At 37.7% G+C, this 13,631-nt stretch overlaps 1 protein-coding gene and 1 non-coding gene across 3 annotated transcripts in view; one reads left to right on the forward strand and one right to left on the reverse strand.

Annotated features, from left to right (window-relative positions):
• The window catches only part of adgrf7 (adhesion G protein-coupled receptor F7), a 32,284-nt gene that overhangs the window by 9,020 nt on the left and 9,633 nt on the right, over positions 1-13,631 (reverse strand). The window contains exons 9-24 of one of the 2 annotated variants that reach the window (XM_042503371.2): positions 12,614-12,763; positions 12,336-12,503; positions 12,089-12,118; positions 11,682-11,930; positions 10,508-10,596; positions 10,303-10,364; positions 8,927-9,048; positions 8,561-8,779; positions 5,792-5,995; positions 5,509-5,637; positions 5,225-5,406; positions 3,475-3,645; positions 1,998-3,383; positions 1,822-1,863; positions 356-406; positions 202-268 (exon numbers count right to left, since the gene is read on the reverse strand). In XM_042503371.2, coding sequence (XP_042359305.2) covers positions 202-268; positions 356-406; positions 1,822-1,863; positions 1,998-3,383; positions 3,475-3,645; positions 5,225-5,406; positions 5,509-5,637; positions 5,792-5,995; positions 8,561-8,779; positions 8,927-9,048; positions 10,303-10,364; positions 10,508-10,596; positions 11,682-11,930; positions 12,089-12,118; positions 12,336-12,503; positions 12,614-12,763 — 3,321 coding nt within the window. The remainder of the gene's footprint in view (positions 1-201; positions 269-355; positions 407-1,821; positions 1,864-1,997; positions 3,384-3,474; positions 3,646-5,224; positions 5,407-5,508; positions 5,638-5,791; positions 5,996-8,560; positions 8,780-8,926; positions 9,049-10,302; positions 10,365-10,507; positions 10,597-11,681; positions 11,931-12,088; positions 12,119-12,335; positions 12,504-12,613; positions 12,764-13,631) is intronic. The other variant, XM_042503372.2, reaches the window with a different exon arrangement.
• trnaf-gaa (transfer RNA phenylalanine (anticodon GAA)) lies at positions 10,816-10,888 on the forward strand. Its single transcript has one exon. It is a non-coding gene; the product is annotated as a tRNA-Phe (tRNA).

Consider the following 13,631-nt stretch of genomic DNA (forward strand, 5'->3'; position numbering starts at 1 on the left):
TGCTTAGTTGGATACAGGAAAAGTCAGAGGATCATTGGGATTCAACAAGGAATGACTGCACAAAATGTTATGGCAAATCATCCAACAGTTATCAAGATATTCCAATCGAGACCAAATCAGTGCTCTGGCTAACATAACCAGCTACACTAGCTTTAAGAGATTTAATCAATGATCTTTTTCTTTTCTTAATTGTTCTCATACCTCTTCCTCTTCTCCAGTTCCGGAAGAAGCCCAAACCACTTGTTGATGAGGTTCCAGCGCTGGTAGTCTTAAATAAGAATTAAAGCAAAAACATGACCAAAATTTTAAATTCTGCCAACAAAAATAGAGACATTGTTAATAAAACTGTTCTTACCCTTGTTCCAGCTCCGGAACTTTGTGAAATAGCTGCTATTTCTGACCGCACCTGAAAAGTTAAAGATCAAAAATCAGCTCACTGCTAATAAAGTCAGACTCATGTTTCAAAAACATGCTTTTAGTAAGATGTTAAATCCAGTAGTTCTCTAAACTACTTTCCATCCGATAAGCAAATCTGCTGATTTTTATTTATCTATTTTTAGCATTTTCAGCAGTGATTCAGAAAGAAATCAGAGGAATCTCGTTGAATGTTTTTATACTTGTGATAATAATGTGAGCATGCGGTTTAGCTTTCAGATTCATGGATGTACATCATATCCACTGTAGCATGTTTTTTGAATGCAGTATAATTTTCAGTCATGTCAGCTAACTCCATGACAGTTTTAGCCCCAGATACAGTATTACATACAGATATTATCGATAAAAATCACAATGGTTACTGTAACAATGTCCAAGAATGTGGTTCACTATGTATACTCCTCCCTCTGAGATAAATTTCTTTGTCAAGGGACACCTGGCCAAGAACAACAGTGTAAGGAAAAATTACAAACAGAGAACAATAACCACAATTAAAAACATTTAAGATAAGCAGTAACAAGTACAAATATTAAAATACCTATGCACAATAACATGTGCCAATTAATTAATGCACCCTTGTGCTTTTGAGAGCCTTAAAATCAGGCAGAGACACCAAATTTCTTAGGTTCATCCTTAAACGGAAATATTTGTAAATGTTAAATGGACTGCTCTTGTATAATGCTTTTCTATTCCTCTGACCTCTCAAAGCACTTTTACACTCCATGTTACATTCACCCATTAATACACACATTCACTGACCGGTGGCTGGGGCTACCATACATTGTGCCACCTACTACTCAGTAACCATTCATTCACTCACACACAATTGGAGAAGCATCGGGTGCAATTTGGGGTTAAGTATCTTGCCCGAGGGATACTTTAACATGTTGTATGGAGGACTTTGAGATCGACCCGCTGACCTTTTGATTAAAGGATGACCCACTCTATCTCTGAGCCACAGCCACCCAAAAGAGAGATAACTTTAAACTTTTTTCCTTGAGCAGTAATTAAAAACAGTCTGTACATTGGCCGCAGCCTCCATGATGTAAGAAATGGCATAATATATCACTGTATCATCTGCATAACAATGTTAGTTGGCACTACCCACACTTTGGCCTAGACTATTAATATCAACCAAAAAAAAAAAATTAATAAATAACAGCAGACCTAAGGAGGAGCCCTGGTGTACACCATTGCAAGTGTTTAGCCAGTTAGAGGTGAGCCAATCAGATATCTTACTTTTCCTTTTCAGCAGTACATTTATATATTTTTCATTAGCAATGTAATATTAGAGAAAAAAATGAATGTGGATTTTAGCTGTGAATGGATTTCCCTTTTTATTATGTGAGCAGTTGAATAAACCTTTGAATATTGAGACTTACATACCTTTTTGTCCAACAGTGTTCCAAACACCAAAATGAAGAAACCCTTCAAAGAAAGACACAAAGAGTAGAAAAAGAGCTTTAGTGACAAAAGGCATACTCCTTATTCACAAGACAGAATAATTTTACCACAATATAGAGTGACATATGGAACAGTATTAATAATAATTCCATTTGTACCTGCAGTGAATTGAAGACTGCGAATAATCCATGCACTGCTAAATTGCGTGTCACCATGGTTCCAACTCCCAGACCCCAAGTTAAACCAAAAAGAGGTGTAAGGACAGCCAAACTCCTGGCAATGACCACCAGAACGTTTCTCTCAGTTGCTTGTGCAGTGTCTTGCAGGGCCCTTCTCCTCAACATTTTGTAGATCACCACAAACAGTATTAAAAAGTTTATTGCCACTATTAATAGTGCAGGGATCACAAAGGCCAGTAGAGCCTTGGACTCATTATAGTTAAGCCAGCAACCATTTCTTCGGATGTACTCTCTGTTGGGTGCAGTTACAGCAATAGTTATTGCTGCGATAATAATAGGTGCCCCATAGCCGAGACAGAATCCAATTGCCAACATAGAGTTTTTGGACAGTCCCTCAAAGACACTAACTGTGCGGTAGAGCAACAGCAGACCTGAGGCTAACATCCAGAAGAACAGGGCTAGGTAGAAAAAATGGATAAAAAACGTGGCTGCAGTGCATGCTGAGTAGCCTCTCTTCAGCGGTTCTGGAAAAGCCGCCCCAATAAAAAACCAAATGTTTGCAACCAGGAGAGACACTGCGATGTTAACAATGGAAACATGACGTAAGTATGATGTGTTGTTCCTTCTTATTTTTCTCCATATGACAGCTTCAATTATGAGGCATATGATCAAGGAAGCCATAGATATGCTGACTCCAATGTAGGTTATGAAAGCCAGTGCTCGGTTATCTGAAGTGAATGGTGACATGAGTATAGAATACGAGGTCAGGTGGTTGCAGTTGCAGGTGACGGTTCCATTTTCGTTGTGGACCAACTCGCAGCCCTCGTCGTCCCAACCTCCGAGATTATCGAAGAGGCTGAAGTTCCAGAAAACACACTTAGGATCCCTCAGACTTTCATTTAAAACGTCGAATGTGAACGAAACATTATTGACAATGCCATCAGTGTAAACAAGCACCACTCTCCCGTTGATGAAGGGGGGTGGGAAGGTTGTATTCTTTTCATCTCTTGCAGGGAGTACATTTTCCATTGAGGCAAATGTCATCACAGTGATGGAATTATTTTGTCCATCAGACTCATGTATGTCTGTCTCCACTGCAGAATCAAAGAATTCAATTTCAGCATTGAAAGTATCTACATATGTAGTTTTGTTCAAGAGAATAGAGGGTGTTTCAATGTTAAAGGAGTCATTGGTCAGTGCTCTTGTTACAAACTCAAGAGACTCCAACAATTTTGAGCTGGTGCTTCTAGCTATTAAGCTGTTACTTCTTTGTTTTAAGTCAGTTCTGGTGGCGTTGGAGTTTAGAAAGTTCCATGATTCCCTTGTTTCATTTGTGGTGAGGACTCCTGCAGTTTCAAGGAAATTCTAAATCGAAAGGAAAGAGGATATTAGATCATTTGGATTTGTGGTGTATATAGTTTGACTTGTGCAAACCTCAGCAGATGAATTCTCATACCTCCATTAAAGTTTTATTTATGGGAATACCGAGTGATGCGTTGGCTACATTGTTGAGTATGTCAACAATGGCATCAATGTTTGCAGGTGATTCAACCACCTCATCAGTTAGGTTGACAGTGACATTACTGAGTTGTTCCAAGAATTCTGGCAGTGAATTGTTATTCAGGGACTGTGAGATTTAAAACAAACACACAAACAAAAACAAAAAAATGTCAGCATCACACAGGATCTCAAGCATCAAATTAAAGTTACTTTTGTTAGACTTTGGCGGTATCAGGGGCTATACGGTAATGATATTTAGAAATTCTGAAGGTCTGTTTTTCAATACTGTCATAAATACAGGTGCTCATCTTCCAATTAACCCATGAACAGCTCTGTCCAAAGGTGGCTTATGGCAGCAGGATCTCACACCAAAAACACTGCATAAGTGGCAGTAGTTAATGACTTTAGAATGAGAATGGGTTGGATTTTTTTAACACACCATATACATATAAAAGAAATTTATTGTTAATATATATATATACAGTATATATATATATATATATACACACACTAGTAAGTACTAAAAATTCATTCACATATTCATTTTAACCCTATCCTATACTGCAAGACAGTTTAAGCTCCACCTTTAAGAGATTTTAAGAAATTCTAAGTACACATTGGTGATGATATTACTACATTTAGGCCCCATACCCCAAACTGCTAATGGCACATTTCTGCTGTATGGTACCGGCTCTACTCTACTCGCTTATTTTGGTTTTCCATTAGGAAAAAGTACCTGGTACCTGGTACAACCTTTTTTAGTACCTGCTTTCCTGGGATTCCGAATAAAGCCGACCGGGTACTAAGAGGTACTAAAAGGTACTAAAAGGTGACGTGAAACACTGCAGATCACTGACTGGTCTGAATGAACTGACTGAATTGCCAATGTGTCATTAATGCACTGCACGCACAGAATACCTTGAACAGCGCAAACAACAACGCTATTGTAGCAATTGTGCAAATGTTCCACACCTTGCTGGCTGACGAGCATGTCCAGCGAGTGCGAGTCTGTGTGTATGCAGTTCAAATAACGGGGGGAGCTAATGGGAGCTTGGATCCCCTGAAAGCCTCCCTTAAGAGGTTTAGGGGAAGATCTAAAAAATTGTTCACTTTGGTGTTGTAGATTGAATACTTTCTGCACATAAAGGTTAATTAAATAATAAAATATAGTAGTAATATGTCAATGTTTTCAAACATCTCCATTATTTAACTTCTGTGTCTATCCTTGCTTTCGGCCATCTGTGCATGACCTGGTGCTGCGCTCAACTTCCTACATTTACGCAGTCACATGAACTCCAGAAGGGACAGAGAGAGAGAGGAAATGTTAATGGTGGGTATTAGTGGAATCTTTTTCGCAGTAACCCTGTTAACACGCGCGCTGCTGCACACTTTATGAATGTAACGTTGTAGTGGTGGTGTGCACCGGAAAATGGGGCTTCCCTAAAATCCACATTGTATTGTGAACCCTTTGTTTATGTGTGTGTTGTGTTGAAACTGACGTCATGGCAGTGTTGCACGGCGTCGCTATAATGACCAGCTACTCTGAGGCGGTACTATCTTCTAATGGAAAACCACCCCCAGAAAAGTACCTGATACTAAATGCGAGTAGTGTAGAGTAGAGTAGAGTAGAGCTGGTATCATGTAGTGGAAACACGCCATAAATCTGGCCTTAGTGATGACATCATTTGGTTTTAGAAATAGTTTACCTCAGATTGCACCAGCAAGTCTTGAACCGGTCGGAGGATGCACATGTCTGGCGTTTTTTCTTTCCATGTTCCATTTCCCAGACATTCTGCCTCTCTTTCCCCCACTCTGTCGTCCGGGCAGGGAGCTACAGATTCATCACCAATATTTCCAGCACCAAATACGTCATCATTACAAACAAAAGCTAGAGAGAGAGAAACAGATATGACATTAATACTTCTTATTACAGGAAAAATTGATCTTGGAATTGCTTTCAATGCTCTGTAATGTCTGGATTAATACTTACTGTCTCTGGAAAACCGGAATGTGATATCTCTCATAAAGTTTGTGTGGTTTTTCACTTGACAAATGAACGTCTTTGGCGAATTTTCACAGTCGGAGGCAGACACATTAAACGTATGGATGATTTTATTGCCTGTGTTTAAACAAACAAACAAACAAACCAACATTGACTCACTGAAAACACTACATTGTGTTTGCACATTATCTTAACATTTTCATCTACACTTATATGTACAAGAATTCTGAAAAGCTGATTTCCCCTTTGGTGCTTGCTGTTTCAGGATTACCTGTAATGGACATTCCTAGCAACATAACCTCATAGGGGCTGTTGACAGAGCAGTTCAGTTGCTCTGTCCTTCCATCCTCACATCTAACTGTTTTTCTGACAGGGCTCACTTGGATTATGGGTGTGATGAATGTTTCGCTGGAATCATCAAGTTGCTGCCGGAAGGATACGTTGTCATTTCTTTTCAGCGTGCATTCATAACGTCCTTAAATTAAAGGTGAGCAACAGTTAATGTCAACTCAATGTGAAGCCAATCAACCTAAATCAGATACAGTGTATACAGAAAGAGACAGAATGGAAGTGACATTCTTTTATAATTTCCATTTCCATTTCCAACATTTTGTGCCACAAGCTTTGATTTAAAATACTTTATTTGTATCCATGAATACCAAGTCAAACTAAATAGAAATAGCAGGGTTTACATATGTGCACTGTAAATCTTGTGTTCTCCTTTTCTATTCTGTTTCAGTTTCATCATATTATTTGTGAATTAATTCATCAGAATACTGCAAGTTCTCCATATATGAAAATGGGGAAAAAGCCAAAAAGCCAGTCAAATCACTTTGTTTTTACTACAATGAAGCAAGACACATAAGCTTTCCTGCAGAAGTATCCTTTTTTACAATTGTTGTACAATATGAAGACATATCTTCTTCTGCACCTTGTTCATAGACCAAACAAACATCAGTGCACTGTTAATCAATTTGCAGGCTAGACAGCCAATTAGCTGCTCTGCTACAGCATGTTAAACAGCAATATGACCTGTCACTTTGGTTTGTTTAGATACCGATGTGGTCATTTCTCTAAAATACCTCTTCTAAAAATGAAAATACCTGTCAATGGCTTCAGCTTTGGCATTGAATTTAAAATAACAGTAACAATATTTTTGACTTGAAAAATGATGAACGATACGTTCAACTATCATATTGCAATTGGAAAATTAATATGTGTAAAAACAAGTCAATTTCTCTGGCATTTCAGTAACAGGATTTTTTTTTTTTTGGTTTATATTTGTTTATGACTATAATACCACATTTTGTTTCATGAGGAATTGCATTTGTTTAATATGCTGCTAAGAAGATGGTCACTCAGATATAGTTCCATCATTGTTCAAAGAAAAAGATCATACTTTATGTTAGTTTTAATAAAGCATTAAATAACATTACACCCCTAATATACTGTATGTATATTCACACACACACACACACACACACACACACACACGTTTGATTCCGTCACAGAGGGGTTGCTAACTACAGTGGCTGATGCAAAAATGCTAATGTCCCTATTTCAAGCCACTGTTGGGGCAACATGGGACTGTCTATGAATGACCCACCCACAAAGTAGATTTAAGCATCTCATTTTAAGGTTGAGAAAAAAAACAATTATTATTTTCAAATCAACCTTATTATAATATATTTTGCCTTACTAAATTCTCCCCACTGAAAGTGAAGGGCTTCTGACTTTGTCTCATATACTTTTAAGAGTTCTCCATATTTGGAATGGTTGTTAAAAACAAAAGGAGTCTTATTTGAATAAATGGTTACATAACAGCCAATTATTTAGTAATGGCTTGGGGGTGTGTCTGTTAATTACTGTTGCATATTATTCATGATGAAACATCGACAGGCATTCATACCGCTTAGTCGGTAGGAAAAAAAAGTCATCAAGGATGTGTCATCAACAGAAAGCGCTGCACAATGAAGATAAGTATGATTACCTGCAAACTCTTATTCTGTCAAGCATGAACCAACTAATACTGAAGGCAGTGCACGCAATTTTTTTTCTGATGATTTCTTGACTTCTCCATTGCTCTCTCTTTCCAACCTGTAGAGTTCTACTGGTTAGCTAATGTTGTCATGGTTTGCACTCCATGTTAACAAAAACATGAAACACAACTTTTCTGGTTCTGATTCAATGCATTCTTGGTGGAAATGTTCTGTACTCTTCAAAAATGGTTACGGGAACTAGGACAGATCTTGTTCAATCAATATTTGGGCCAAAATGTTGCCATCTGCTGGAATTTAAATGAGTAGATAAAAAAAAGTAAAAAAAAAAAAATGTATGTATAAAAATCATAATATTTAATTTTTAAGAACTTTTTGCTGTCTTTTGTTGTTGTTATTATTATTATTATCATTTTAATTTAACTAATTTTAAGGTAATTCTCTTGTTCCTTGACTAATTTCTTGCTAATTTGGGGGTCATTTCTTCTTTTGTTGCTCTTTGCCTTCTTCCCATGTTTTTAAAAGACACCAGAAGACAGCAATTTGCTTACGTTTTAAAGGGTAACTGAGATATCTCCCTAGCTCTTTGTTATTGTTCTGTTTTTATGCTTTAATACTTATACTGGATTTTTGTTACATCGCGGTTTTGTGTTTCTTTCACTTTTCTAATTTTGCGTTTAACTTTTGGTTTCAAGTTGATAAATGTAAAAGATACTAATGCAAAAATCAGTCATTATTACTTTAGAAATATGAAGCCATTTCAGCTGTTTACTTAAATGTAGCTATGTAAAGGTAAAAGCATGACTACATATTTTAAAAACTTTTGGTCAAATTACTTTACTGTGGCGAGGTAAATTTTTTTGGCATGGTTGGGTCAGGCTCAGCAGTCGACACAGTGTAGTTACAGTTTTGCTTTTTAATACAAGCCATTCACTCACCAATCAGAGCTCTGTATTAACACACTTTAATCATTACGCTTATGATTTCACCTGACACATAAATAAGTTATTTGTTGCCTGCACCACACTGGATCTATTTCTTACCTTTGTCCGTACTAAAAAACTGTGACACAGTGAGGACCGATGCTCCATCCTGGACTGAAAACATGTGTAGACTGTCTTGGAGTATTTCAGTATTGTCACGTCTCCACTCTGCTTGCCATTCAGTTCCGAAATTGAGATTCTCTGGTGGCGGCCCACATGTCACATTTGTTCTATTCCCAGGAACTACTGGATCTGGGTCAAACTTTAAAACATTTTGGCCTTTTGGAATAAGACACACAAGAAATAAAATGTATTTAAAATTATTATACCACCTCTGCAAAATTATCAGATGTACTTAAGTCAATTGTAAAGATGAAAGCAAAATGTATATCTCTGAAAATATTTTCAAAAATGTAAAAGTCTTACTGTCAAATCGAATTGGGTATGTTCGGGCCAGCTGTGAAAATATCCCTGCTTTTAGGTTTTCAATTTCCGGTTCCTGAAAAGACGTTGCTGTTATAGCATAGTCACAGATGGTGCTTCCTTCCCTGAAATGCACAACTGAGTCACAATTAAAATCCAATAACAGGGACAATGTCGTCCAGTTATTATCATATTATATCTGCTCTGGAAACTGACATTAACCACGCACAAAAAGGTATGTAGGGGTACTTGATGTGCCACATAAAAAAGTACCCTAATGTAGAGTTCTGCTCAAAAAGTTTTCACTTTGAAGTAGGATAGCTTTTTATTTTAAGGTTGGTTGAAAAAAAATTGACACCCAGATACTAAACAATATTAAAAACAAGTATTGGATGCAATACTCATTTGCAACAGAATTGATTCCAAGCCTCCAGGAAGTGTGCCAGGCTCTGATGCAAATTTAACATTGTGGCCAAAAGTGGAATTACACCATCTGGGTCGATCACGTGATGCTCACAGGCACAGAAAGACTTTTTTCCAATGGACTTTCATCGGGAAAGAGACGTCTGTTAATCAGTGGCTAATTTTTGAGTGTCAAAACCCCTGTGAAATGTCACTATCTAGATTTAAACAAGGGTTCAAAAAAATTGGAAAGTCTAAAAGAGCTGCAAGATTATTTTTTTTAGACTGGCATTCAAGCTAGTGAGGTGCTTATCCAAAAGTCAGTTGCTCCACCAGCAGAAGTTTCCTGCTCGGGCAAACTCAACAACACTCTGCTACTTTATCTCTCTAGTGTGCATGCCTCATGGGCCTGTAGATCTGAACATTTTTTTTTCACTTCATGTGCCAATGAGCAGTAATGAACGGGGTCCCACCTCCATGCTGTATCCAGAATTTACAAATACATCCATGCTTCCCAATAAAAAAAAAATGAATAAATAAAATAAAATTCTATAACATAATTTTAAAAATGATATTATGGTAATTATAGCTATTTCTTTTTCTCAAGACATTTTTCCTAGATTAAAAATAATTTTCTAAATCTACTTAATACTTACTCTTTGTGGAACATTTCTTGCCAAGAGAAATCACACAAGTTTGCTCAGGGTTTCAGAGTTGAAAATACTTGTTAAAAGCATCTGAGCAGCATGAGAAAAGTGATGTTGCTCCAAGTTTTAAAGGGTTAATACACAGGGACTCTACTCTTACAATTTCATACTAAGGTGTCAAACATTATTTGCTACCATTCTCTTATGTAAATATTAAATACAAGTAGCCTAGGATAATGCTGATATAGTTCCTACAAACCTGAAACCAACCAAACTGTAAATGGAAAAGTATGACAAATTCAAAATCAAAATAATAAAAATTTGACTTACCGGATCTCAATTATCCGTGCTGCTTTAAAACCGGGGATGTGTTTCTCACCTTGAGTGGTAATCTATTAGAGACAGTGACACAGCCCGCTTGTTATTAGCTCCACTGTTAAATTTAGGAACACATGTCACATAGTGGCACATTCATTACATCAACATTGTCATGAAAAAACTGTATGACACAAACAGAAGAAACAATAAGACTTACAGTGTTCATAAAGTCTTGGTAGACTTCACTGGTTGAGTCATTGAATGAAGGATCAAAATTCTGCTCCAAGGTAAACATGAGCCTCCTCTCTACACAAGTTGTTATCACAGAGAAACAGCATCATGAGATACTAACACATTCTTATCCCAAGTCATCACATACTACCGCTTCGTCATTGGACTTCTGCGTCAACACATTACGCTCCATTTATCCACCTGCATTTGCTTTAAAAAATATGTTTACTATATATGTTTATGTAAGTGTAACTTAAAATAATAATTTTATTCAGCTTAAGGAAGTAAGTGCATGCCGAAATAGCTCAGTTGGGAGAGCGTTAGACTGAAGATCTAAAGGTCCCTGGTTCAATCCCGGGTTTCGGCAGTCCATGGGGATAATTTTCTACACGTTAGGCATTATGTGGACAGCAAAGTAAGAATTTCATTGTACAGGGAAACATGTTTCCATACTGTGCATATGACAATAAATACTTTGAATTGAATCTAAGTTATGTGAAATAATTATTTTTAGGAAAGGCTACTAATGTAACCTTTGATATGTCTACTGCATCCACTTAAGGTTCTATGTTAACACATCTAAACCTTTTCAGTATTACCTCATGTAAAAACTAAAACAGTTAAAAGCAACTGGTTTCCAGGCAATTCTTTAGTAAATTCAACTAATTCAGGTTAAAAGTGTGGCTTGGAATAGGCTACAAAGGCACATAGTTATATTTAGGCAACAAAAGAATATGGCAACCAATGAATGGATGTCAACAAAAGCGCATGGTTAGGATTAGGGTATAAAAGCATGTATTATTGTTTAGGCAACAAAAGCACATTGCAACCAATGTCGAGGCATCAACAAAGGCAAGGGTTAGGATGAGGCTACAAAGGCAGGAGTGGTTTAGGTAACAGAAGTGAGTAGTTGGGTTAAGGAAAAAAGAGTCATAGTTTGCCTCTACATTCATGTCTGTCTGACAGGCGGCGGATCATAACACGGTGAAAGGTTCCATCTAGCTGCCTTACTAACTAGCACAAGCAGCTAATCATACTGACGCCAAAGGTGACTTTTTAACATTGAAAGCAATGACAAAGTGTGAGTATCTGACAACTTGAGAATGAAAATGTGCTTGAGATACATGTCTTTTCATCCTTTACATGTTTTTGTGTAATACCCTCTGTTGTTGTTGTTGTTGTTGTTGTTGTTGTGATCATTGGCATTGTTGTTGTTGTGACCACTGGCGTTGTTGTTGTGACCATTGGCGTTGTTGTTGTGACCACTGGCGTTGTTGTTGTGACCATTGGCGTTGTTGTTGTGACCACTGGCGTTGTTGTTGTGACCATTGGTGTTGTTGTTGTGACCACTGGCGTTGTTGTTGTGACCATTGGTGTTGTTGTTGTGACCACTGGCGTTGTTGTTGTGACTGTTATAAAAAAAAAAAAAAAATCTGCAGCACGTTCTAATGCTCTTTAAGACAGATAAATGCTTTTTTTCCCCCAACTCTGCTACTAAAGACTCTTAGATTGTTGATAGATTGTTGAAATATATCCATTCAAGACAAAGCAATAAATGTTTCCATACCAGGAGTCGGCGATGGACATGGAGCGACATCTGTGGAGCAATATTGGAGATTAATTAATTGAGCCACGTTCTTGGGGATTTAGATATAATCAATATCATCAAACTCAGATCGCTTTAGAAGTGACTCTTTGTTGAGCCAAACCATGTTTAGGTCAAAATACGTAACACAGCCAGATACAATCAACGGTTTCCCTTTTTGCAGACAGAATCGTTATTAATGGAACAGCTACATAAGAGCAATGCTTACTTGTGACTGGTTCACAGAACTCTCCGTCAGAAGGAAGTCCATGAATGCACCTACAGGACTGACTGATGGAATCACTGCATGCACCATAGCTGTCACACTTGTCACATGACCAAGCAAACTGCTCTTCACACTCACACTGCAGTCCTCCAGTGGAGTTTTGGGCACACACTTGAAGAGACATTTCAAAAAACGTCAAATTAGACACTGCTTGATAAAACAGCATTAAATCATCCGTTTAAATAACAAAAGGAAACAAATAAGGCAGCAAAAGCTCTTACATGTGGTGAAATTTAAGTCTAATATTGTTACAGATGGACTGAGGCTGTAGGGCAGAGGGAGACTGGCCACCCTCTCTCTGTATGTTTGAATGAGTGGTTCAAAGGAGGCCGGGAGGCTTAAATCCAGGACGACATCAATGACCAGCAAATCTGTGGAGGAGAACAGCAGAAACACAAGTCTATCACCATCAAACACAGCAATTTTCAAACACTTTTCACTGCAGCAGTCATCGTGGCATGAATTATGCTGATCTTATTCTGGTAACTGACAAAAGTTAATAGAGTGCTGCAGGGATGACTTTTTTCTACCTGGAAGCCAGCGTCGCCCTGGTTCCTTGGTCAAAAAGCATATGGGATTACTTTGAATGTAATTGTGAATGTAATTGACAGAAGAAAAAATCTAACTTTAGGCTATGATGAACTACATGATGGTTGTCATCGCTGCCACTATGAGGCTGTAAAGTTGTGTTAGGTGCGGCTCATTGTGATGACCTTGTGTAGTGTCATTCAGCCACTTGTTAGCCAACACCCTTTTTAAGACACATAAAAGCTTCAGAGGTCACAGTGAAGTTTTTACTGAGGTACTTGATGTTGTAGAACAAAACATGAAAGTCTCTTCAGCTTGTGTTAATCACAGATCTTATTTCAGGCTTCTTACCAAAAAACAATTTAAATTGCCCATTGACTCTGGCCTAGTCCATAAATAGAAGTATATTTTTTAGAAACAGCTTTTTCTATACGTTTTGGCCTTTCGTACACATGCAAACAGAGTTTTTGGTCACTGGAAACAGTCATTTTGGAAAACTCCTGCCAGGGTTAAGATATTCGGAAACTCCTTTTTCAACATTTATGACAGGAGTTTTTTGGCTTGCATCCTTTGTTTGACTTCAGAGTGTGTCGTTATCTTCGCCTGTAACAAATTGCACGGCTGAGCAGCGCATGAGGGCAACCTCACTAAACTGCAACATGTTGCACACTCTTGGTATTCACACTGACAGCGTTGTTACTGTGACACTTC

Source organism: Plectropomus leopardus, chromosome 16 (assembly GCF_026936395.1).
Source record: "Plectropomus leopardus strain MGB_pleo_1.0 chromosome 16, ASM2693639v1, whole genome shotgun sequence".
NCBI classification, from domain to species: domain Eukaryota; kingdom Metazoa; phylum Chordata; class Actinopteri; order Perciformes; family Serranidae; genus Plectropomus; species Plectropomus leopardus.